The sequence below is a fragment of the Hemitrygon akajei genome, chromosome 16, assembly GCF_048418815.1.
Source record: "Hemitrygon akajei chromosome 16, sHemAka1.3, whole genome shotgun sequence".
Taxonomy (NCBI): Eukaryota; Metazoa; Chordata; class Chondrichthyes; order Myliobatiformes; family Dasyatidae; genus Hemitrygon; species Hemitrygon akajei.
Genome location: NC_133139.1, coordinates 47,090,714 through 47,114,921, shown reverse-complemented (window position 1 = coordinate 47,114,921; position 24,208 = coordinate 47,090,714). Strand labels below are relative to the sequence as shown.

The 24,208-nt window shown below is 39.6% G+C and overlaps 1 protein-coding gene across 5 annotated transcripts in view; it reads left to right on the top strand.

The window, feature by feature from the left end:
* The first annotated feature begins 2,204 nt into the window (after positions 1 to 2,204).
* LOC140740021 (zinc finger and BTB domain-containing protein 7A-like) overlaps positions 2,205 to 24,208 on the top strand; it is a 148,839-nt gene continuing 126,835 nt past the window's right edge. Inside the window, exons 1-2 of one of the 5 annotated variants that reach the window (XM_073068812.1) lie at positions 5,017 to 5,354; positions 6,434 to 6,498. Coding sequence is in view for 1 of the 5 variants with exons in the window: in XM_073068810.1 (XP_072924911.1) it covers positions 5,332 to 5,354 (23 nt within the window). In the remaining 4 variants the exon portion in view is untranslated. Of the gene's footprint in view, positions 2,407 to 4,897; positions 4,992 to 5,016; positions 5,355 to 6,433; positions 6,499 to 24,208 lie in introns of those variants that run through there. The other 4 variants (XM_073068811.1, XM_073068813.1, XM_073068814.1 and 1 more) reach the window with 4 other exon arrangements.

Below are 24,208 nucleotides of genomic sequence, written 5' to 3'. Positions count from 1 at the left end.
TTATTAGGATGAATGGAAAACTTACTGAAACATTCAAAATTCTTACAGGCCTTCTCAGGTTGCATGTAGTAAGGATATTTGTTCTAGCTGAGGCATCCTCAGGCAGTAGTGGTGAGTCTCAGATTAAAGAGCTGTCAATTTGGGACTGAGATGAAAACATTTCTTTACAACCTGGAGGGTGAAGAAATCCTGGAGGCTATGTTGGTTTGATTACTGAGTTCACTGAAAACAGAGATTGGTAGAAATGAGCTGCTGTAGATTGGCCACGCTCTTGCTAAATAGAAGAGAAAGCTCAAACGCCTCGATTCCTACTCATGATCTTTGATTCAGAATCACACCAAGTAGTGCTCTGCTGTATAATTTTATTTCCTTCTGTTCCTCTAGTTACTATCATGACCTGGCATTGCAGGAGTGTTTTCCAGCCAATTAAGTAATGTCTTTTTCTGACACACAGCAGCAAGTTGGTACATGTAAAGATCCCATGCCAGCTGAAAAGGTGGACTGATCCTTGGTTTAACATCTCATCCCTGTGACATTTTTAACAGTGCAGTTAGTGGCCATACCAAGGTATACAAATATCATCTAAAAGAAGCTAGTAACTCAAGTGGCTTGTTTTAAAAGTCAGAACTTATATAATAATCAAATATACAATCCAGTCAAATTGAAAGGTACATAATATAAACCAAAAAAGGCCTTTTTCAAAACAAAACCAAAGACTAACAAGAAACAGTGCACAATCTACTGTTACATTGACCACCAGCACAAGGTCACGAATTTCTGGACAGTGATCAGTAAAGCTGCACTCTGACAGATCTTTCTGTCTTCTCCAATCCAGAAGCTTTAAGACCATTTGTACCACCTCCTTAATCACAAGATACTTATCTTCTAGATAATTTAGTTTTGGATTGAGGAACAGATCTGCAACCAATTTCTAGCATCTGCTCTGCACAGGACCACACGAAACTACAAAGCCATGTGGACACAGCTCAGCACATCACATGAACCAGGCTCCCCTCTGTGGACATGGTCTATACTTCTCTTTTCCTCAGTAGAGCAGCCAACATAATCAAAGAACCCACCCACCTCACAGAATTTCTCTTCTCCTCTCTCCCATAAAGCAGAAGATTGAAAAGCCTGAATGCACATACTACCAGGCTCATGGACAGCTTCCGTCTCACTGTTATCAAACTCTTGATCAGACCTTTCATACAATAAGGACTGTTGGCCTCACAATCTATCTTGCTATGATCTCGTTCTTTATTATTTACCCACCTTATGGAATGGAATTGGTTAGAATCCATTGAAATACAAAAGGATATGGCTGAAATGGACCTCGTATACTAATATCAACAATAACCTGTACTTGTGTTGTTCCATCAAAATATAAAAATAGATGTTTGGAAAATATGCAATTAAAAACCTGAACTTTATAATGCAAAGTGTGATTGCATTGGGAATGAATTGTGCAAATAGTGGAAATAAAAACATAGAATAATTTAAGATTTTATCAGATGCAGCAATCGTGGCTGTGAAGGCCTGAATTAAGTGGATGAATTAAGATCGCTTAATTGATTATGATCTTCATGCTGGTATATTGCAAGGAGAAAGACCAGATTTCCTCTTGCCCTTGCTTCAGTTATTTTCAAGCTAAAGCTGGAATGACCAGAACTCTCCAAAGTATAATTCATTTATTGTTTTGAATCTTCCGACTGGAACCTGTAAGATCCAACTAGACAAAGCCAATAATGGCCCTTGCAGCCAGCACAGTAACCCACTGGTTTTACCATTGTTGAAGATGGTAATTTAAAATATATCACTCTGACCTCAAGAAGGGGGACCATTACAGCTTTAAATACTAGAAAATCTATATGGACACAACAGGGAAACCTATCATTACACCTACAATAACACTAAAGAAATTTTTAAAAATGCCTTTGATGAAAGAAATTAATCATGGTTCATGAAGGGAGAGGTTAGGAACACGGCATCGGGAGGGGTTCTTTGCAGCTTTAAGAGTGAGGGTGGGTGGTTTGGGGTGGGCATTAGAGACCCTCACAGTGGGATTGGGTAGAAAAAGGAGATAATTGTCATTTAGGAGGCGAGGCTAGTTCATTTCAGTGGTTTCCTGCATTTGGCTCCGAAAGGGAGTATGAAGCTGAGGAAGCAGGACCCTGAGACTCGGAGGGAGGGCACAAGACCGCTTTAAGAGGGGGGAGGGCCTGGTGGAACCAGGAAGGGAGTGAGTTACATACGGGCCATTGGCAGATAGTAACAGAGAGAGGGAGGGAGTGAGTGTGGGTGACACATCCAACCTGGGCCTGAACACAACCGGACTCGAGACCACCAGGTACCTGCTCAACCTTCGCTTCTACTTTCCCCCAACCGCCTGAACGCCTCGGACCTGAGGTAAAACTGACGTTTGCAGCGTGTTGTTATGCGGAAATTGGCGCACCGGCCGGCTTCTCTCTACCTACTGTACTCAATACTGTACATTTGCTTACGTTTCGCCCCCCGACTGACCGGGGAGAGAGACCGCGCAGGCGCCACGCCGCGACTGCCGGGAGCTGTAGTCCGCAGCCTCCGCCCTGTTGCCTGGCAGCGCAAGGAAGAGGACTGCTGTTCCCACAATACATCGCGTTAAAGTGAAGGGGGTGGGGAGGAAATTCGGCGCGGTACAACCTAACCCATTAACTGTCGGGTGTTGCGCGCGCGCCAGTGACATGTTTGACAACAACACTACCCAATGAACAATCGGCAATTGCAGTGGGGGTGACGTAAGTTCTTAGGGGGCGGGTGAAGTTTTTAATCAAGTTAGGTTGAGTCATCAAGAGGGCGAGCATCTTAAAAGAGCCCAATGTTAATGGAAAGGTGGGCTTAGACATCACTGTGTTGTAATAATTGCTCAGTAACGCAAGTTCCTGTGCCTTTTATGAGTTAACTGCCGTTGATTTTCCAGTTATTAATGTAAAAATAGTGGTTAATTGGTTTGCTGTTGGGCCACTTGCTGCCTTCAGTTGGACAACAATGTAATGAAAGTTAAAAGAGGAAGAAGCTTCTAATTCTTTCTCAGCTACCCCCACCAAGGCGAGACCTTCTCAATTCCACCAAAGCTTGCCTTTAATTTGTTCCACTTTTCATGAATGTAATACATGTTAGCCATTATGCAGGCCTTGTCCTTGTCAACCAAGGTGACATCTCATGCAGGGATTCAATTCCAAGATGCAGTTAGTTTCACTGATTCATGGGCTTTGCCATTTCGTCTGTCTATATGTTGGGTTTGTCATGAGTCATTTGTTAAACTGGAACCCTTTGCAAGCTTCCCTGGATGTATAAATTACAGGTGCAGTTTGGTGCATGATAGCTGCAGGCCACAGAGAGAACATTTTTGTTGAACACTAGCTTCCTCGTTTGATGTTGAAATTGTGGTGGTGTGGTTTGCTGACTTCTGTGTTTAAAATGGACATATTTAAGAAGGCACAAGAGATTGCCTATGTCACAATCTGGAGTTTTTAAAAAAACAAACTGCTGACTGAACTCAGCAAGGCAGGCGGCATCTGAGGAGGCGAAGGTGTTCAATATTTATGGAGAACTGATATATACAAAAAGTTTGTCTAGGAGAAATTCAAGTTAAAATAAGACACACATTGCATTAAAAAAGATCATTTTGCACCTGAGTGAATGCTGTAAATTTGTGGCATATTATAAACTGTATCTGACTGTAGTCACTGCTGTTAATTTTCTGGATATATGTTCAAATTTAAGTATGATTTGTGAATGATTATCTTTTGTACCAAGTCAGTTTTTATCCATTAAAAAAATTTAATTGTCTACAGTTCAAAAGCTCTTAAACTCCAAGGAAAGAGGAGTATGTCTTTTTCTAGATGATTAATTATTTGCATGTACTTTTGTAAAATATTTGAACAGTGACATATGGGTTTGGAACTGAGACTTTCACATGCTTCTTTAGCTATTTGTAATGAAAAAGCATTACTTATAAATACTGGTCTAATAAAGTAAACAAGCAAATGTAGTTTTAGTTAAACAATTTGGATATAGTGTCCAATTTTGATCTCTTGGTCTTGGTTCAGCTGATATTGACTTGCATAAATTGTCATGAATGCATGGGTATGTAACAAGTATGATACTAAATTCAGTTCTTGTTTATGAGGATGAATTGAGGATTATCATATTAGGGTAAGAAATGAAGGATTTTGGAAATCATTGAGGATTTTTGATGCAGGAAGAATAGATTATTTGATTACTATTAGAAAGTGTGACTAGTTAGCTTAGCTTTAAACTTTTAAGCAGGTTAGAAATGTTCCTTTTGGTCATTGACCTTTAAAAATACCAAATCCCTGCTCCTTTAAGAAATGACCTGTCAAAAAGTCAATTCAAATGGTATTTTTATTGTCTTAATCTTCCAGTATTTCAATTGGTGCCAAATATGAACTGGATTTGCTTTGATGGCTGAGGGGCACTAGCAATGTTTGTGCTTCCATTTGAGGGAGGGGGGTTGATGGGGGTGGGAGGAGATAAATATGCTACTAATCCAGACTAATTATGTTTGCTCTATCACAAAACTTTGTGCACCTTTGGCATTCCAATGCAAGGTAGCTGTATAACACCTGTGTGTAAACTCTGCTGGATTTTCTCGTTTATCAGCTGCGTGTCACACAAACCGCCACAAATCTATAGGGCAATAGCACAACTTTGCGTCTGACCTTTTTTTGGTAAAATTTTAAATGCTCAGTCAGACCTGACACTATCTTTCTGGGTTTGTATTTTCACTCCTGTTACTTTTTTTCAAGTACGATTTAACACCGTCGCCCCATGGTGCACTTGCCCCTATTTTGCTGAAGTCACTTCCCACGATGACTAGTCAACTAGTGCTTCGCTTTAAAACATGTAATTTTCCTTTTCTTGTTTATCAACTCCTTCCTCTTATCAGCATCTTCTCCGGCATTGACAGAAAATTCTAGCTTCAGTTGTCGGTACTTCTCTACTCAGTCATTAATATTGGAGCTGATTGTTACTTTTTAACACAGTAACTCGATCAGAACGGTGGTTCAATTGGGAAAAACTGACAGCATCCTGTTTGCATACGATAGCTGCCTGACCTTTGGCCTTAACTCCCTGACAAAAGTGGCTTCCTGCTGTATTTCTGTTGATAACTGGGCACCTTCTGTAACTAAAAAAAAATTCTGTTGTTGCTGATTTGGACCTCGACGCTAACGTGCTGCTGACGATGTTATAAGGACGGGGAACACTGACCAAACGCAGTGCCTTCAGAATAAAACTCTGTTGTCGGGTCGACCGCTTCAGCTCTTATCAATGTTTAATGAAGTTAAACTCCGGTAAATGGCAAGTAGATCGTTTTCCATGTAAAGATGTTCCGCTGAGTTCGAGCCTTGCAATCTGTTTCGTGGCCTTTGACCAGCTGAGAACTTCCAGTTTACTGACGCGCCCAAACCCACCCACAGATACTGAGATTGATACGACTTTATTAGGTTGCTGTAATATTGCTTTGGGACAATCAGCAGGAAGAATTGAGCTGATCGATGCTGTTATTCCAATAGTAGAGGGATCTTTGAGGGAAAAATATTTAAGTATGTGCTGTGGATTGTTGCGTATATTTTACAATCATCTGGCAGAACTTAATAGGCTTTCCTAAAGGCTCACTTATCTGAAAATAGGATGCAGGCTTCATGGTATTTGGTACCAAAATACGGTTTTCTTCTAATCGTTAGTCCAAAATAGTGATATGTGTCACAGTATTTTACAAACAGTTGTAATTGATCTTTAGTAACGTTGTTAAAATTTCTGGCAATGTGTTTAAAAGAAAAATAATTTTCCAGAAGTAAAGACAAAATTAACATTGTTAATAAGCCCCAAAGGCTGCTACACACAGTACTAAACATAGATTTATTGCTTGCCTCACCAACTAAAATTTACAATGATAATTAGAGTAGTTAGAAGAAAAAATAAGTTGAATCCAAATAGTTTTCTGCACACAGGTCACCCTAGTCTCCCAATTTGCACAACAATCCCCCAACTTGTATTTTTTGTGTAGTAAAACATCCCAAGATCCTTCAAAGGGGTGCTGTCTCTTTTTAAAAAAAAAGACATAAAGGGTAGTCATCAAAAGTGTGACAGCATGGTCAGGCCAGTTCTAAAGCACATCCTAAAAGAATTGTAGAGTTCAGAGAATAAATTCCAGATTTCAGTTCAGTTCAGAGACAAATAAGTTCTGAACTGCTGAAAATCCAGCACTATTTTGGGTGAAGGAAATTAGGATTGTGATTTTAAATCAGGCTATCTTAAAATTTACTAATCCAGATGTTATTTGTGTTTCCCTGTGATTGAAAGGAATCCTTCCCAAGTTTTTCATTCATTAATACATCCTGCAATATTCCAAAATGCTTTATTTATACAGAATATTGTATATGAACAACACATTTACAAGACTATTTCCACTACTGGTACAGATTGCCATCTAAGGTAATAGCAGATTGTTGTTGAACCTTGAAAATGTTCTAATTGTTTTCAACTCAAATGTAAATTTTTTTGTTGTTGGGCGGGTATAAACTATGGAAGGTTCCACAATGGTAATTGCATTGTAAAGAGTAATGTTCAGAATTTATCTGTAAGTTTCACGTATAATTTTATTATGGGTGGGTTTTAAAGAATCGAGAACTGGCCCTGCATACTGTTGGGTGTGCCAGCAGTTCACCACCCCACTCCCATGAAAAGAGATGTCCTCTCCTCTTCAAAATCCCAATGATACTAAGTTTCAATCAAGTCACCTCACTCTTCTAAACTCCAGTATCCTGTCCAACCTTTCCTTATAAGAGGAGTGCCTTCTAGGCTATTAGTCTTTTCAAACTTTTATTACTTTTCAAACATCCTTGTATTAAATGATGCCCATACCCTCCAAAGCTCCTGATGTGATTTCACTAAACCACTTTATAGGTGAAGCATTCCCTCTTTTGTATTCAACTCAATAAATTATTACATTCTGTTAGCTTTTCTTAGAACTTTCATCGCCCTTTATGAATTCTGCTTATATTTGGATCCCTCTGTATCTCAAAGCTCTCCATTCTTTCACCACTTTAGATAATTTTCTCTGCCAGTGGATTATTTCATATTCCCACAGTATATAACATTTTCCAGATACTTGCCTGCTCAGTTGATCTTTCTAAATCTTCGTAGACTATTTAACTCTTCACAACTTAAATCACTTATCAGTAACTATACCTTCAGTTTTCATTTAAATAAATTGTAAAAAGATACCCCAGCAGTGATCACTGTGCAGACCACTCGTGTCATCTTGCCAACCATTAATGCCTACTGTTTGTCCTCACCAATACCCTGAACTTCTGTCTTCTGCAATGATCCTTAAATTCCTTCTGGAAATCAAAGCATGATGCATTTATTGGTTTCTTTTTATATACAGTGCGCTATTTCATTAAACATCTCCCAACATTATTCAGCTCTGATTTCTTTCAGAAAACCTCCCAACATTATTCAGTTCTGATTTCTCTTTCAGAAAACCTCCTAACGTTATTCAACTGTGATTTCTCTTTCAGAAAACAGTTCATTTTGCCAATTACTGTGATTTTTCTAAGTGCCCTGCTGTAACATCGTTAATCATATTTGTAACAGAAAATGTTAGTAGCTAACAGGCTTGCTTTCCATATTATTCCCTTTTGAAATTAAAAAAAAATCCCATTTGCTATTTTGCAGTCTAATGGAACCCTCAATCTATTTGTTTTTATATTTTGATCTAGCTTCCTGTCATGAAATGCTGGAGGAACTCGGCAGGTCAGGGAAAGGAACAATCAATGTGGTGGGCCAGGACCCTTCATCAGGAGTGGAAAGAAAAAGGGCAGGGGCTAAAATAGAAGGGTGAGAGAGGGAACGGAGCACAAGCTGGTGAGTGTTAAGTGAATACAGATGAGGGGTGGGTGAAGTGGGAATGATGTGAAAAGCTGGACATAATGGCTGGAAGAGACAAAGGGCTGAAGAAGGAATTTGATAGAAAAGGACACACCAAGGAATAAAGGGAAGAAGTTGGGAAATCAGAGCAAGAAAGGTGTGGGTGATGGGCAGGTTGTGAGACTAGGGAAGGGAAAGAGAAGGGTTAAAGGGCCCAGAGGGATGGGAAAACTAAGATGGTGAGGGAAGGACAGGGGAGTGGATAGTGGAAGTTAGAGACACCAATGTTAATTCTCTCAGTTTGGGGACTACTAAGACAATGTGTCATGGCTCTTGTGTCATTTTGTTAAAGGTTATGTAGTCTGGAAGATTAAATGTGGTTGAATGGAATATTGATATTTGGCAATTAATAGAATCAATAGTATGTAGCATTACTACCACTGAGTTGATAAAGGGGCATGAAGACCCACGTTCAATGTTTTAAGAACAGCTTCCACTCTGCCATCAGCTTTCTAAATGGTCCATGAACCCATGTACACTACTTTGTTATTTCTCTTATTCGCTATTTATCTTTCTAACTTGTGATTTTTATGTCTTGCACTGTACTGCTGTCACAACACAAATTTAATGACGTATATCAGTGATAGTAAACCTGATTCTGATCTAGATTATGGTTGAGGCCAAATAAGCTATTAATTTTTGTAATGTTTAATTGGAAGAAGTTGTGACACTAATGGCATGTCTGACTAGATAGAAATATTGGCCAAGCTGAAGCTATCTGGTATAATAGATGTTCAACCAGTGATTGGATGAGGTAGGATAAGTAGGATATATTAGGGGAATTTTGAGATGTGGATGGAAGTAGCAAGCTATTGGCAAATTACTAGCCACTATTATACATGAATGGCAGCCTTTCTAATCATGGTGGAGATGATGGTGTCAAATATTGAAGAGAGGGTAATGAGGAATACTGCATCAAGTGATAAATCAGGTCATTTGCAACATTCACTCTAGCAAAGGAAGAAACTACCACTGAGTTGTGGGAAAGATTGGTCTAGATTTCAGTTTGTGTGAGACTGGGAAAGGGATATTTGGGCACTAACATTTTGGGGATGGAGTCAAGTGGTGTGATCTCATGAACAAATTAGTTGAAACAAGCTTAAGTTGTCTCATTAAAAATGTTGGAATGAATAGAAGTAGTTGGAAGAAATTTTCAAAATTAGTGTCAAGGTTTCTCTTCCAAGAAAATTGCGTTAATGAGGTGAAGATGAATAGTAAATGCAATGAGCCAATTATTCTAGATTTGTGTCCCAGAATGCAAGTAAGTAATGTACCAACGATATCTTTATAAAGGGCCTTTCATACATTAAGATGCAGACCCAAAGTGGTTTACATAGACCTAAATATAGTCACAGAAATTAGAAAATTAAAAATTCATAAGTAAAAACAAACATTACATAATAAAATGTAATCAAATATACTAAACTCTATAAATGTAATCAACATCAACACACTAAGTAATCCTATATGTAGGCCAATTTTTTTTTTTAAAGAAGTTTTTTTTGGAAGTGTCTTGAAATGTTCCACATTACTAGCCTGGCGTATCTCAGTCAGTAGAGTATTCCGGATTTTTGGTGCAAAAGAGCAAAAGGTTGCTTCACTAGTTCTTGTATGCTTGGCTCTAGGTACACTAAGCAAACCAGTATTTGGGGATCTAAGATTACGATTAGGGATGTAAGGGGATAAACACTCCAAAATATACAGAGGAGCGAGATTAGCAGAGCCTTATTTACAACTAAGTATTGAAAAATTGATCCTAAAGGACACAGGCAGCCAGTGTAATGATGCCAAATCTTTAATTTCTGCCCAAATTAGGCATTATATTAATATTAGGGAGTAAGCCATTCTACCAATGTTCCATCAATAAGTCCTGTTTCTGGAAATCATAATACATGCTGTATGCATTCCCCAACTATGGAATAATCAACTAAATGTTGTGTACTTCCTTTTACTTTTGTCTTAGCAACAATCAGCTGCAGCTTGTCCTTGTTAGTAACCTGAACCCCATGCATATTAAGGATTCAGTAGGTTAGGGACTATGTCTTCCATCAAGATCTACCGCCCCACCCCCTGCCCCCACTCCTTTGCCACCAACAGTAGAAGCATGGAAACTGCAACTTGCAATTATAACTCTCCTCATTTTTGAGATTTGTTATTGAGGACTTAATTTGTGACTAATTCTGATGCTTTATGTAAGATTAAACCATACAAATGCCCGGGGTTTAACTGCCATGCAACAGTGGGTGATCTTATCCTATCTGGTTACAGTGACCCTAGACTTGGGAAGGGGTAAAGTGATTGAAGTGTGAAAGGAACCATACTAACATCCAGTATAGAGGTAGATGTACAAAAGCTAACCATGATAGTTCATCCCACAACACCAACCATCTTCAGCCCCTAATGTTGCAGTAATGAAGGGTGTAACCATGATAGTTCATCCCACAACACCAACCATCAGCAGCCCCTAATGTTGCAGTAATGAAGGGTGTACAAAAGCTAACCATAATAGTTCATCCCACAACACCAACCATCAGCAGCCCCTAATGTTGCAGTAATGGAGGAAGATACAGAAGTAGATTTTGAATTGTCCATGTGTAGTTGCTACAGATCATAGAAAATAGAACAGTACAGAACAGCATAAACCCTTTGACCCAGGTGTGCCAACTTTTAACCTACTCCAAGATCAGTCTAACACCTTCCTCCCACATAGCCCTCCATTTTTTTTCATCCATTTGTCTATTGAAGAGTCTCTTAAATGTCCATAATGTAACTGCACCTACCACCATCCTGGAAGCATGTTCCACACACCCACCACTCTCTGTACACTACTCTGACACCCCCCTATACTTCAATCTCCTTAAAATTGTGTTCACTGGTATTGATCAGTTCTACCCTGGTTGGAAAAGGTGCTGGTTGTCCATTCTATTAATGCCTCATGAATTTTAAACTCCTATTAGGTCATCTCTCATTCTCCTTCTCTCCAAAGGGGAAAGACCTAGCTTTTTCAACATCCTCATAAGATATGCGCTCTAATCCAGGCAGCAAACTGGTAAGTCTCCTTTGCATCCTCTCTAAAGCTTCCAAATCCTTCCTACAATGAGGCGACCAGAACTGAACATAACACTCCAAAAGTGGTCTAACCAGAATTTTATCAAACTGCAACTTTACCTTGCAGCTTTTAAACTACATCCCCTGCATAAAGGAAGGCCAGCACACCATATGCCTACTTAACCACCCTATTAACTTGTGTGACAACTTTGAGGGATCTATAGAGATGGATCCCAAGATCCCTCTGTTCCTCCACAGTGCCAAGGATCCTGCCATAAACCCTGTATTCTTTCTTAATTTTCTACCTTCCAAAGTGTATCGCTTCACATTTTTCTGGATTGAACTCCATCTGCCACTTCTCAGCCCAGCTCTGCATCCTATCAAAGTCCCATTGTAACCTATGACAACCTTCCACATTATCCACGTTCGAGTTTTCTTTAATTGCAGTGGAAATCTGACATCCTGCCAACAAAAAAAAACTGGTTTTAGAATGAATTGACTAAAGTAAACAGGGAGAGGTTGATGTACAAAACACAATGACGATGGTTTGAGAGTTAAGGAGTGCAACATGAGATTGAAGGCAGGGCTAGGATCTGACTTCTAATAATGTTGTAGCAGACTTCCTTGAGAATGTGAAACTAAGTACCTGTAGAGCAATTGAAGAGCCAAACTGTGTAAAGATTTGTTAATGATTCAAAAAAAAAATTAAGGTGTCCCATTTTCTCAATGTGTAGTGCCAATAGTAGTAGCTGGGAAAGAAATGATACAAAGTGTTAACCAGGTCCTGGGGAAACAATAACTACTAAGAAAGTAGAAAAACCTCCTTTCTCAAAGTTTTGTCAGTCTTAACACCTGTCTGTAGTTTGGGTATACAGTGGATTCAGGTTAATTGGGACTAGTACATTTTGGCCCAATTAAAAGGCTGCCATATAAAGTTTCATGGAAATAGTTAAAAATAAAAATGAAAATTTACCATTTAACTGAGTAACAAGTTATGTATTTAAATGAAATATAGAACAAATTGAAAGACTACCAATATTTTTACTGTACTATAAAACTATTAGTTCCTATCGACGGATAAATTCATCCAATGTATGCTGCCATGTTCTTTTTACTGTAAGTGAACAAAGTAAGTGCAGTTAATGGAGTACTTTCATACAATGCTTTGGACAACTGCATCCTCCAAATCTTCAATTTCATGGTAACATTCAAAATGATTGTTGATGCCTTAATTTTTCATAGTTCTCACCTTGTTGAAGTAGTGAAATTGTTTTATTTTCACTCCCGCACACTTCTGGCATCTCCAAGCCTGAATGCTTGAAACAACGGTGAGCAAAACTGTTCTGAATTGTCTTGATGCCTATTTCTCACCAACTATCAGTGACAAAAATCACTGCTTTCTGAATAAAAACACACACAACTGACGTTATCTTAAAAACTGTACACTCTCTAAGCATGGCATAGAGTCTAACAGCTACACAAGTCCACGCAACTGATGCTGCATAGAAACTGTTTGGCAAGAATCTTCTGTCCCAATTAAGCGGCATAGTGTCTCAAATAAAGAGAAAGCTGGTTATTTTCTTGATTAGTTTTTGTTCTTTAAGAGTGAATGAGCAGCTGCTCCGATTAACCAATGGTCGAATTAACTATTTCAGTGTACTTGTATCCAATAGGTTTAATGTCATAATTGCAAGAAATCTATTGTAATTTTATATTCAAATTTTAAACAATACCTTTCCCATTACACAAACATTTGAGCCAATTTAATAGTCAATGATCATGTGGTCAGTTTTCTACAAATTGATTAATAATTGGCCATGTGACATTTTATAAATTCCTTAAGTCTGCTGTAATTTCTGCTTTCCATTTTCAGAGTATTGTTTCCTAACAGTCTTATTTTCATGCCACACAACATTAGTGTGAGGAGTGTCCACATTTTTTAAGGGTAGAAGAATTGAAATTAAGAAAAAAGTGCGCCTGATGGAGTAGTTAGATTGAAACCACAGATTAAGTCACGTGTATCAGTATCACAGTGGAATAAAGGGAATTACAGAGGCACGAGAGAAGAGTTTGTCCAGGTCCATTGGAGGAGGATACTGGTGGGGATGACAGCAGAGCAGAGATGGCTGAAGTTTCTGGGAATAGTTCACAAAGCGCAGGATAGATATCTCTCACAGAAGTTGTTCTCAAATGGCAGGGGAAGGTGACCTTGGCTGACAAAGGAAGTTAAGGACTGCATAAATCCAAGGAGAGGGACAAAGTAGTGAAAGTGAGTGGGAAGCTGGATAACGGGGAAGCTTTTAAAATCCAACTAGGCAACTAAAAAAGCTATAAGAAGGGAAAAGATGAAATGAGGGAAAACTCGCCAACAATATAAAGCAGGATACCAAAATATTTTTTTCAGATATATAAAGAGTGAGATGAGTTGATATGAGACCATTGGAAAATAATGCTGGTGAGGTAGTAATGGGGGACAAAGATATGACAGATGAACTTAATGAGTACTTTGCATCTGTCTTCACTGTGGAGGACACCAGCAGTGTGCCAGAGGTCTATGAGTGTCAGGGAGCAGGAGTGAGTGCCTTTGCTAATACAAAGGGGAAAAAGTGCTAGGCAAGCTGAAAGGTCTTAAGGTGAATAAACAACCAGGACCAGATGGACTACATCCTAAAAGAGATTGCTGAAGGGATGATGGATGCATTGGTCATGATATTTCAAGAATCAGTTGAATCTGGCCTGATCCCAGAGAAGATTGCAAAAGTCACTCAATTCTTTAAGAAGAGAGGAAGGCAAAAGATAGGAAATTATAGGCCAGTTAGCCTAACCTCAATGGTTGGGAAAATATTGGAGTCTATTGTTAAGGATGAGGTTTCAGGGATACAGGTTTGAGGGCAGGAATGGGGTACTGATTGTGTATGACCAGCCATGATCACAGTGAATGGTGGTGCTGGCTAGAAGGGCTGAATGGCCTACTCCTGCACCTACTGTCTATTGTCTATACCTGGAGACTAATGATAAAATAAATCAAAGTCAGCGAGTGGGAATAAAGGGGGCCTTTTCTGGTTGGATGTCAGTGACCTCGGGTTGTTATTGGGACCACTACAATTCATATTGTTTGTCAAACATTTAGATAATGGAATTGATGGCTTTGTGGCAAAGTTTATGATGATATGAAGATAATCGGAGGGGTAGGTAGTATTGAAGCAATGCAATTGCAGCAGGACTTGGACAAACTGGAAGAATGGGCAAAAAAATGGCAGATGGGATACAGTGTTGGGAAATGTATGATAATGCATTTTGGTAATAGAAAAAATAGTACAGACTATTATCTAAATGGGGAGAAGGTTCAAATATCAGAGGTGAAAAGGGACTTGGGAGTCCTCGTGCAAGACTCCCAGAAGGTTAATTTACAGGTTGAGTCCGTGGCAAAGAAGGCAAATGCAATGTTGGCATATATTTCAAAGGGAATAGAATATAAAAACAAGGAGATAATGCTGAGGGTTTATAAGACATTAGCAGCACTTGGAGTATCGACAACAGTTTTGGCCCCATATCTCAGAAAGGATGTGTTCTCATTGGAGACAGTCCAGAGGAGGTTCATGAAGATGATTCCAGGAGTGAAGAGGTTAACATATGAGGAATGTTTGGCAGCTTTGGGCCTGTATTCACTAGAATTGAGAAGAATGCGTGGGGATCTCGAAACCTACCAAATGTTGAAGGGACTAGATAAGGTGGATGTGAGAGAATGTTTCCTATGGTGGGGGTATCCAGAACAAAAGGGTACAGCTTCAAAATTGTGGGACAACCTTTTGTGGGGGTAAGGAGGAATTTTTTTTTAGCCATAGAGTAGTGAATCTGTGGAATGTTCCTGCCTCAGACTGTGGTGGAGGCCAAGACTGGGTATATTTAAAGTGGAAGTTGATAGTTTCCTGATTAGTCAGGGCATCAAAGGATATGGCGAGAAGGCGGGTGTATGGGGCTGAGTGGGATCCAGGAACAACCATGATGGAATGGTAGAACAGGCTCAATGGGCTAAATGGCCTCATGCTGCTCCTATGTCTTGTGGTCTAATAGTCTGATGAATCACATTAACAGCATGTAGAAAATCATCAAAACCCCACCATTTATGCATGTTAGACTTGTGCCTAGCTGAATTACTACTGCCTATTCATTTCAATACAAACTAACCTTTCAACTATAAGGGAGAAATCAGCATTTTTTAAACTCGTCTAAGTGGTCTTTCGTTAGATTTATGATCAGAGGTCCAGTCAGAGATTGATATATTGAAGGATTATTATTAAAGGCTGCTTTTCATTTCCCCACTCTTCTCAGTTGGCCTCAAATCAATCCCATTTGTAAGGAGATAACACCCAATTTTTTTTTTTGCTGTTATTCCATTTACCTGGCATCAAGCACAGACGAGCTAAAGTTTTCATTGAACTTTTAGATCTGTTATGCACCTGCCCTGAGACACTTAGAAAACAAGGACAGTTATGGCAGAATGCTGTTTCTGGATTTCAGTTTGGCATTCAACGTTACTGTCCCAAGTCCTTGGTGAGCAAACTCCTACTCCTCGGTCACCACTGTGCAGCTGGGAGTTGGAGTTCCTAATCAAGAGACCTCAGATGGTCAGAATGCACAACCACTCCTTCCTCCCCTTTATGCTCAACACAGCTGCCCTCCAAGGGTTGTGTGCTGAGCCCAGTGTTGTAAACGCTGGTGACACAATGCATGGCCAAACACTCAAATAATCACATCGTCAGGTTTGCCAATGATACAGCTCATCACCAACAATGATGAGATAGCCTACAGAGAGGAGGTTGAAGAGCTTCAGGCCTGGCACAAAGCATATAACCTTGTCCTCAATGTTAACAAGACCATTGTGCTGTAAGACAGACCTGCAGGCTATCTCATCATTGTTGGTGATGAACTCCACCACTGTTGTCATCAGTAAACCTGACAACGTGATGACTTGGGTGTTTGGCCAAGACAAAGGAGGTGGTTATCAACATCAGGAGAGCTTGCATCTCTCACACCCCTCTTTACATTGGCAGCACAGCAGTGGAAACTGCGAGTGGTTTCAGACTCCTCGGAGAGCACATTACACACAACCTCTCATTGTCCCAGAACACATTGTATACAATCAGAAAAGCATCAATGCCTCTAATTTCTGAGGCTGAAGAGAACTGGACTTAGCACTTCTATACTCGCGTCATTCTACAGGTGTGCATAGAGAGCATCCTAAAAAAATTGCATGGTGTGGAAACTTCAGTGTGGCAGACAGGAAGACTCTACAATGGGTAGTTTAAACTTCCAATGCATCACTGGCACCAGCCTATCTGCTGTATACGGTGCCTATTTTACTAGCCTATCTGCTGTATACAGTGTCTATTTAAAAAAAGAATTCACTACCAAGAAGTTTTTGTGTTTTATTGTTTTACAACATTAAATCAGTGGATTTAATTTGGCTTTTTTGACACTGATCAACTAAAAAGACCCTTGTGTCAAAGTGAAAGTAAACTTCTACAAATTGGTCTAAATTTATTACAATTATTAAACACAATAATTGATTACTTAAGTATTTACTCCCTTCAGGTCAGTTTTCAATAGATGCACCTTTGAGAGCAGTTAGCCTTGAGTCTGTGTGGATAGTTCTCTATCAACTTTACACATCTGGACATTGCAATTTTTTCCCCATTTTTCTTTACAAAACTGCTCAAGCTCTGTCAGATTGCATGGGGATCATAAGTGAACAGCCCTTTTCAAGTCCAGCCACAAATTCTTAATTGGATCAAGGTCTGGGCTCTGACTTGTCCGCTCCTTTTTTTTTAAGCCATTCCTGTGTAGCTTTGGTCATTGTCTTGATGGAAAACAAATCTTCTTCCAAGTCGCAGTTCTCTTGCAGACTGCATCAGGTTTTCCTCCAGGAGGATTTCCCTGTATTTTGCTGCATTAATTTTACCCTCTACCTTCACAAGCCTTCCAGGGCCTGCTGTAGTGAAGCATCCCCACAATATGATGTAGCTGCCACCATACTTCATGGTAAGATGATGTGTTCTTGATGGTGTTTGGCTTACGCCAAATACAGCATTTAGTCTGATGGTCAAAAAAGTTGATTCTTGGTTTCATCACACCATAGAACCTCCTTCTTGATGACTTGAGTCTCCCACATGCCTTCTGGCAAACTAGCTGAGATTTCATGTGATTTCTCTTCGCCATTCTTCCATGAAGCTGCGACTGGTGAAACCTCTGGGCAACAGTTATTGTATGTACAGTCTCTCCCATCTCAGCCAATGAAGCTTGTAACTCCCCCAGAGTTGTCATAGGTCTCTTGGTGTCCTTCCTCACTAGTCCCTTATTGTACGGTCACTCAGTTTTTGAGGATGGCCTGCTCTAGGCCGATTTACAGCTGTGCCATTTTCTTTACATTCTTAATGATTGACAACTGTACTCCAGGGGATATTCAGTGACTTGAAAATTGTCTTGTATCCATCTCCTGACGTGCTTTTCAATAACCTTTTCATGGAGTTGCTTGGTGGTTTTTCCAAGCATACCAACTCACCAGTCGTTGGACCTTCCAGATACAGGTGTATTTTTGCTACAATCAATTGAAACACCTTGACTGCACACAGGTGATCTCCATTTAACTAATTATGTGACTTCTAAAATCAGTTGGCTGCGTGAGTGTTGATTTGGTGTGTCAGGTTAAAGGGAGTGAATATTTGTGCAATCAATTATTTTGTATTTTATATTTGTAATTAATTTAGATCACTTTGTGGAGATCTGTTTTCACTTTGACACAAAAGAGTGGTTTTTCTGTAGATCAATGTCAAAAAAAGCCAGATTAAATCCACTGTGATTCAATGTTGTAAAACAATAAAGCTTGAAAACTGGGGGCTGGGGTGGGGGGGTGAATACTTTTTATATACTACAAAAGTGCCTGAAATGGCTAGTAACATAGAAGATCTCACCCCATCCTGCTCATGGACTGTTTGTCCCACTCCCATCAGAGAGAAGGCTATGTAGCATCTACACCAGGACCACCAGGCTCAATAACAGTACTTTCCCCACGTAGTAAGGCTGATCAACACCTCCATCCACCAACCTACCCACCACCACTACTTTGAGAGCAGTTAGCTTTCAGTCTGTGTGGACACACTATCTGTCAGTCACTGTATGTAGACACTCTTGTGCTTAGTGTCACTTATGGACATACAATCAATCTACTTCATTATTATTGGATTTTCTGTGCTGCTTCAGATCTGGAGTATCAATTATTTTGTTCTCCTTTACACTTGTGTACTGAAAATGACATTAAACAACCTTAAATTGAATTGAAAATACACTTGGACTAAGATGTTAACTGTCCTGAGCTATCATAAGTTGATCTGCCACCTGTCTTCAGGAGTTTCGGCCTGCTTATGATCAAGACTCCCTCGAGGTGGTGGGCCAGCAGTGCTAAAGCACCACCTCCCACTGGTGAGTTTAAAAACTTGGCATCTGCCTCTATCAGAGTTGTTGGTCGCTTCCATCCAACAGATAGTCTACTCTTCAGGTATCTATGCAACTACTGAAGAGTTTACAAAAGATGGATACACTGTCTGACTATCTGCCCCTCTGGACATACTTGGTCCACACCCTTGATCCTGTCTCTGCTGCCTCAGCTACAGCTCTGCTGGTTGACTTGATCTCCATTCTAGTAAAGCCAAGGTCACGCAGCCATTTCTGGAAAGTGAACGCAATAAAGCAACGGCACCCTACTTCGAATGGATAGCATGAGACCTTCCACTCTCTGTCTCTGCACTCTGATCTTAATTCTGCATACTTGGTTAACTTGTGTTTATGGGCTTCATCGATGTTGTCTTCCCAGGGGACTGTGGGTTCACCAATAACCACTTCTCTACTAGTGTCAGACCATACGATTATAACTGGACGCAATGTGGTGAAAGCTATTTGCTCTGCGAAACTGCCTTTTCCGTCCAGGTTGGCCTTGACACACCAATCATTGGCTGAAGAAAGTATGCTTGATCGTGGGCTTGCGCTGTACACCGCTGACTTGAAGTCTTCTTTCACAAACAATACGCGATGTTCTGCGCAGCATGGGGCATGAGATAAGTTGTGCTGCAGTACTCTGCTCATAACATTGTTATGTCTCCAAGTGTACATGCCGCTAGAAAGATTTACTCTGCATACACTCAAAATATGTTGAAGTGTTCCCTTTTCGCCACAAGCAGCACACCTGTCTGTCTTATCTTCATACCAGGTGCTGAGGTTGGCAGGTGTTGGGAGCAGGTCATACGCTGCTCTGCATAGAAAAGAAATGCGGAGCAGTTCCATCTGCCACAGAACATTCCAAGATAGATGTCATTGTTAAACACTTTCCCACCAGGTCCAAACCCCTTGTTTGGCCAGGCCAGCTGTTTTAGCTAACCTCTTCTCTTCTACCTCTCATATTTCTTGCAATACAAGCTCACGGCGCTCCTTACCCGTAGAAGATGACCACCACTTGTGGGTTGTCCTTCCAAGTCCCTGGCGGCCTAGCTGGGTAGCCCTAACCGTCTCTTTGTGCTTCAATCAGGACTCTGCCTCATCAACTGCTGCCCGGGCTGACCACTTCCTGCCTGATCTCACATCCGGCTGGGTGTTCTTGATGACAGGGTCTTTTGAGTCTCGAATCATCAAGAATGATCTTACCTCGGCTACCTTGACCTCTTCAACAAGGGATTGCACTGGGATGGTAAGCTTTGTCTGGCTACTGTGGATTGCAACGTTGGTGAGGCTGCTCAATGAAGAAAGATCCAAGTCATGTTATTTGAATGTGTTTAACCATCAGTTTCATTGCCCTTTTCTCAATTGAATCTGATGGTGCCCAAGCCCTCACCAATACAAGCGCATTGCTACAATTTGCCAGGCTGTAGGGAAGAAGCAGGTGAGTGTGGCCAATTGAATTATTTACAAAAGCTGGCACTGTAAAATGATAAATGTAAGAACCTCAGTAATAATCAGTGTTACTGTATCCTATACACTACCTAAGCCAAGTCCCTTTAATATTGGATAATCACCAACAAGAATTTGAGCGACATTTTATCTGCCCTAATATTTCAGTTTTTGCAGCCTTGTACTGGGAAACAACAGTCTGCCATAAGGTTATTCTTATCATTATTCACTTAATGTATTGAAGCAACTTTCTTCAAAGAATTTCATATCATCTTAATCAGATTAATGAAATTCCTCTCTCCTTGGCCATTTTTTAAAAAGAGGAAACAAACTCTGCAGTTTTTATTAAGTTCATGCTTCGTGTGTTGAAATGGGTATTAGCTGCATTTTATTTCTTTCTTTCATAAAAGCAGCTGTCAATCTGCCCTTGAACCCAGTCACAGAAGGCATTTTAAATTGCTATACTAGATTGAATTAACAGCACCATGAAAGTCCGATGTCTTTCAATCTGAATGTTAAATTGAGGCCCTGTGTGTCCTTGTGGATAAATGTAAAAGCATCTCATTGTGCTAAGTGAGGGTGAGGCGTGGGGAAGGAGTTCTCCATTTATCCTGGACGATATCTAACGCTGAACTGGCACTTAAAGCAGTTATATTGCTGCCTCATTGATATTTAAAGAACAATATTTTGCAAAATCTGCACAAATTGGCTGTTCTGTTTCCTATATAACAAGAATACCTGTGCTTTACAAACAGCTGATTTTTTTTTTAAGCATCTTGGAACACCATAACATCTTTAGAAGCACAATATAAATGGGATTTTGATCATTTTCAAACTTTTCAAGAATATATCAAGGATAGGTTTGTTGTGGAACCTGTTTCTTTTCCTTCCTTCACTTTTTAGGCAGCAAAGTCATATTCTGTAATTTAATTCCCATCCCTAATTAGTCTTGTGAAGATGATTGACAGCTTCTGACTTAATCTATTATAGCCCTTATAGCATAGTCTTCCCAGAGTGCTGTTACTTGGGGAGTTCCACAGTTTTGACGCAGTGACTGTTAAAGGCGATGTTCGCCAGATTATAAGAACTGGCTGTTAGGGACACATTGTCAAAGGTGCATCTTGCAGACTTAGTATAAGAGTGGTGGATGACAGTGTGGCAGTTAACCAGGCTGCTTTGTCCCAGATGGCATCCATCTTAAGTGATGTTGGTGTTTAACTCCATTTGGCTAAGAGTCATAGTCATAATGTGGAGAGACATCATCACTTTTTGACTTGTATCTTCAAATTAGTGGAATGGCCTAAGAAGTCATTATTTGGGTAGTTCATGGGATTGCTCGCCTCTAACCAGCTGTGATGGCCAGTTTTTATCCGCTTGATCCATGGCGAGTCTCCATAACAATAATTGTTGAGCAATGGGGGAACAGGGATGATTGTGTGGATGGTAAAGCCATTGCATGAGAAGGGACATTGTTACACTGCCCTGTTGAAGAAGTTTGGCAAACAAGATATGACATTTGCTTGCCACTCATCAACCTGCATTTATGTCTGAGGCAGGGTCTTTGAAGCTTCAGAAGAATAGAGAAAGATTTTGCAAATCAAAGACTTAAATTTGCTGATCCTGGATCCTTCATTCTTGTAGGGCAATAATAATTCCATAATATATACTTATCACTGGATTTGGACTTGAATTCAGGAGTCTCGGGAGGTATTTCATAGAATTGTAGTACCTTTTGCACAGGCTTTCTCCAACGGAGTCCACTCCTCTAACTTTTTCATTCTTTTTTTCTCTGTTCACAGATATTAAGTAGCCCTCATGTATACTGGATCAGTTGTTATGCCATTGTGGGTGGGGTGGAATCAGAACCTGGAATGTCACAAGTCAGCAGAAACTGGTTTAGGGTGTGAATCATTACTGATTTAATCCAAGTCTTTTGTGGAAAATCTCTCTTTCCAAATTGTTTTATAAACAATGCAATCTAGAAACACCAACAACAATCACTTCACATCGGTTGTCAGGATTCAACTGATATGTAATTACTCTGTTTTCAAAGTTGATCACTATTCTGAAGCAAGACTATTTTTCTTTCCAAAGTTCAGAATGCTTCCACCAATCATTGTCTATAAAAGCAAATGTATTTCTAGCAACAGAAATAATTTTGCTGGCCCAACAAGCCCCTTTTTATTTTCAATATCAAATGTCCATTCTCACTAGAATCCGCCTAAGTTATTCACTTTAAATCTATGATTTGGAAGCTTTGCTGGACAAGCCCTTATTTTGCATCTTTAATCTACCAGTAATCAACTCAAGATACTTTTTTTCAACTGTATTCTATGGAAATGAGTATAGAGGTTAGTGACAGCATCTAGAGTATAAAGAGAATCCAACCATGCTGCATCTCAGTCATTCATTATCCCTAGGTTGTGCCTTTAGATAGCAGCAGAAAATGCAGCTAAAAGCTGCTGCCTGTTTCTAATTCACTCACTATATGTATATCATATTATCCTTTGTTTCTTTTTATTTGCCCTTCCAGTTAATGTAATTTATTTTGAAGAAATTCTGTCTTCATTGAGTTCCTCTATTGCGTACGATTAAAGGCACTCTTACTTGTGCAAACAAAAAGCAAACACTCCTCAAGATTTGCATCATAGTTACATTCTTCTCAGCTGTTCTGAGTTTGCTTTACCTTTTCCCCCCCATTTCCATTTTCTAATCTTTAGATGGGGGGCGTTGAAAATGTTGTAACTTGATCAATAGAGCAATAGTTGCAGTAAAAGCATACAGAAATATTGACACTTGATTTTTTAAAATCTGAAATACTTCATGCATCTTGCTGAAGATGCTCCTCTCAATTAGGCAACCCAGCCTGCTCTGAAGAGAGGTTCTAGAGTTTGGCATGAGCATACAGAACAGAATTTCAGCATCATGAGAAGATGACAGTGGGGTGGTGAAAGCATTCAGAGCAACAATATGATCTTGGAGGTATATAATCAATATAGAAGTTACAATGAACTCAGTGAATCAGTGCCCATTCTTGCTGTAATACTGATGGTTCATACCCTTGTACTAGGACTAGATTGTTGTAATTATTTGTTTTGTGGATCCAATTTGAACTACACATGATATTACAACTATGAGGAGAATTGCTAGAGGAAATGTTCCAGAAAGATCCTTTGTGTAGAAATTTCTACCTTATTTCTCAATATAACAAAATTGTTCAATCTAACAATGATAATATTGGTTGATCGTTCCTTCAGGGTATATTCTTTTCTTAGAACAATTAATCCATAGAATATTCTTGCTTGCTAGAATGAATTTACTTAGAAACATAGAAATCTACAGCACATTACAGGCCCTTCAGCCAACAATGTTGTGCTGATAATGTTACATACTCTAGAAACTGCCTCGAATTTCCCTACCATATTATCCATTATTGTTGGCCTATCTTAAGCTTTCATTACAGTTTGTGACACAGATAAGAGGCTTTTCTGGAGTCTGAGTTGGAAAGTGAGAGCTCTTGTGTGATACTGCACAGCAGCAGAAGCCAGTGAGTACGAACAAGGACCCAGGGCTTTGGAGCTGGACACGGCACCATCAAATACAGTAGACTTATTCAAGACTTAGTTGATCACTTCTGATGGCTTCAAAAGAAAAATAGTTTAGCTCTGCTCAGCACAGCTTCTGCCCATTGCCTTTTGCTGTAATATCCATGTGTATGCTCAGATGAAGACCCAATTGCAAAGTTTTTCTCTTTTCCCACAGTTACATGGCCTACCTGCCCTACTTTGCATGCTTAGGAGGAAAAATAATCATTTGAAAGAGAAACTGAAGGCCAAGATTGTTAATTTTTCTCTCCACAGAAACTATCTGGTCTTCTGTTTCTAGCACTTAATATTTTTCAAGATTTCCAGTATATATAGCATTTTGGTTTTGAGATCATCTGCAGGGCGTTCTGGATACCATGAGGACAATTGTTTCGTGGCTGTCGATATGAGGATAGATGAAAGATAAGACCTTCAAATTTTATCCAACATTAACTAGGGGTAGGCAATATTACATGGACTTGTTATGACTTCTTGTCCTCCTAATGAATTTTGATTATTTAAAAATACAGACACTGATACTTCCAATTTATAATTTTGTCTGGTCAGGAAAACTAGTTTCAAATTGTAAGACTTCTAATTAAGAACATCCATCAGTCAATTGGAGTCATTGTCACCAGCCTGTG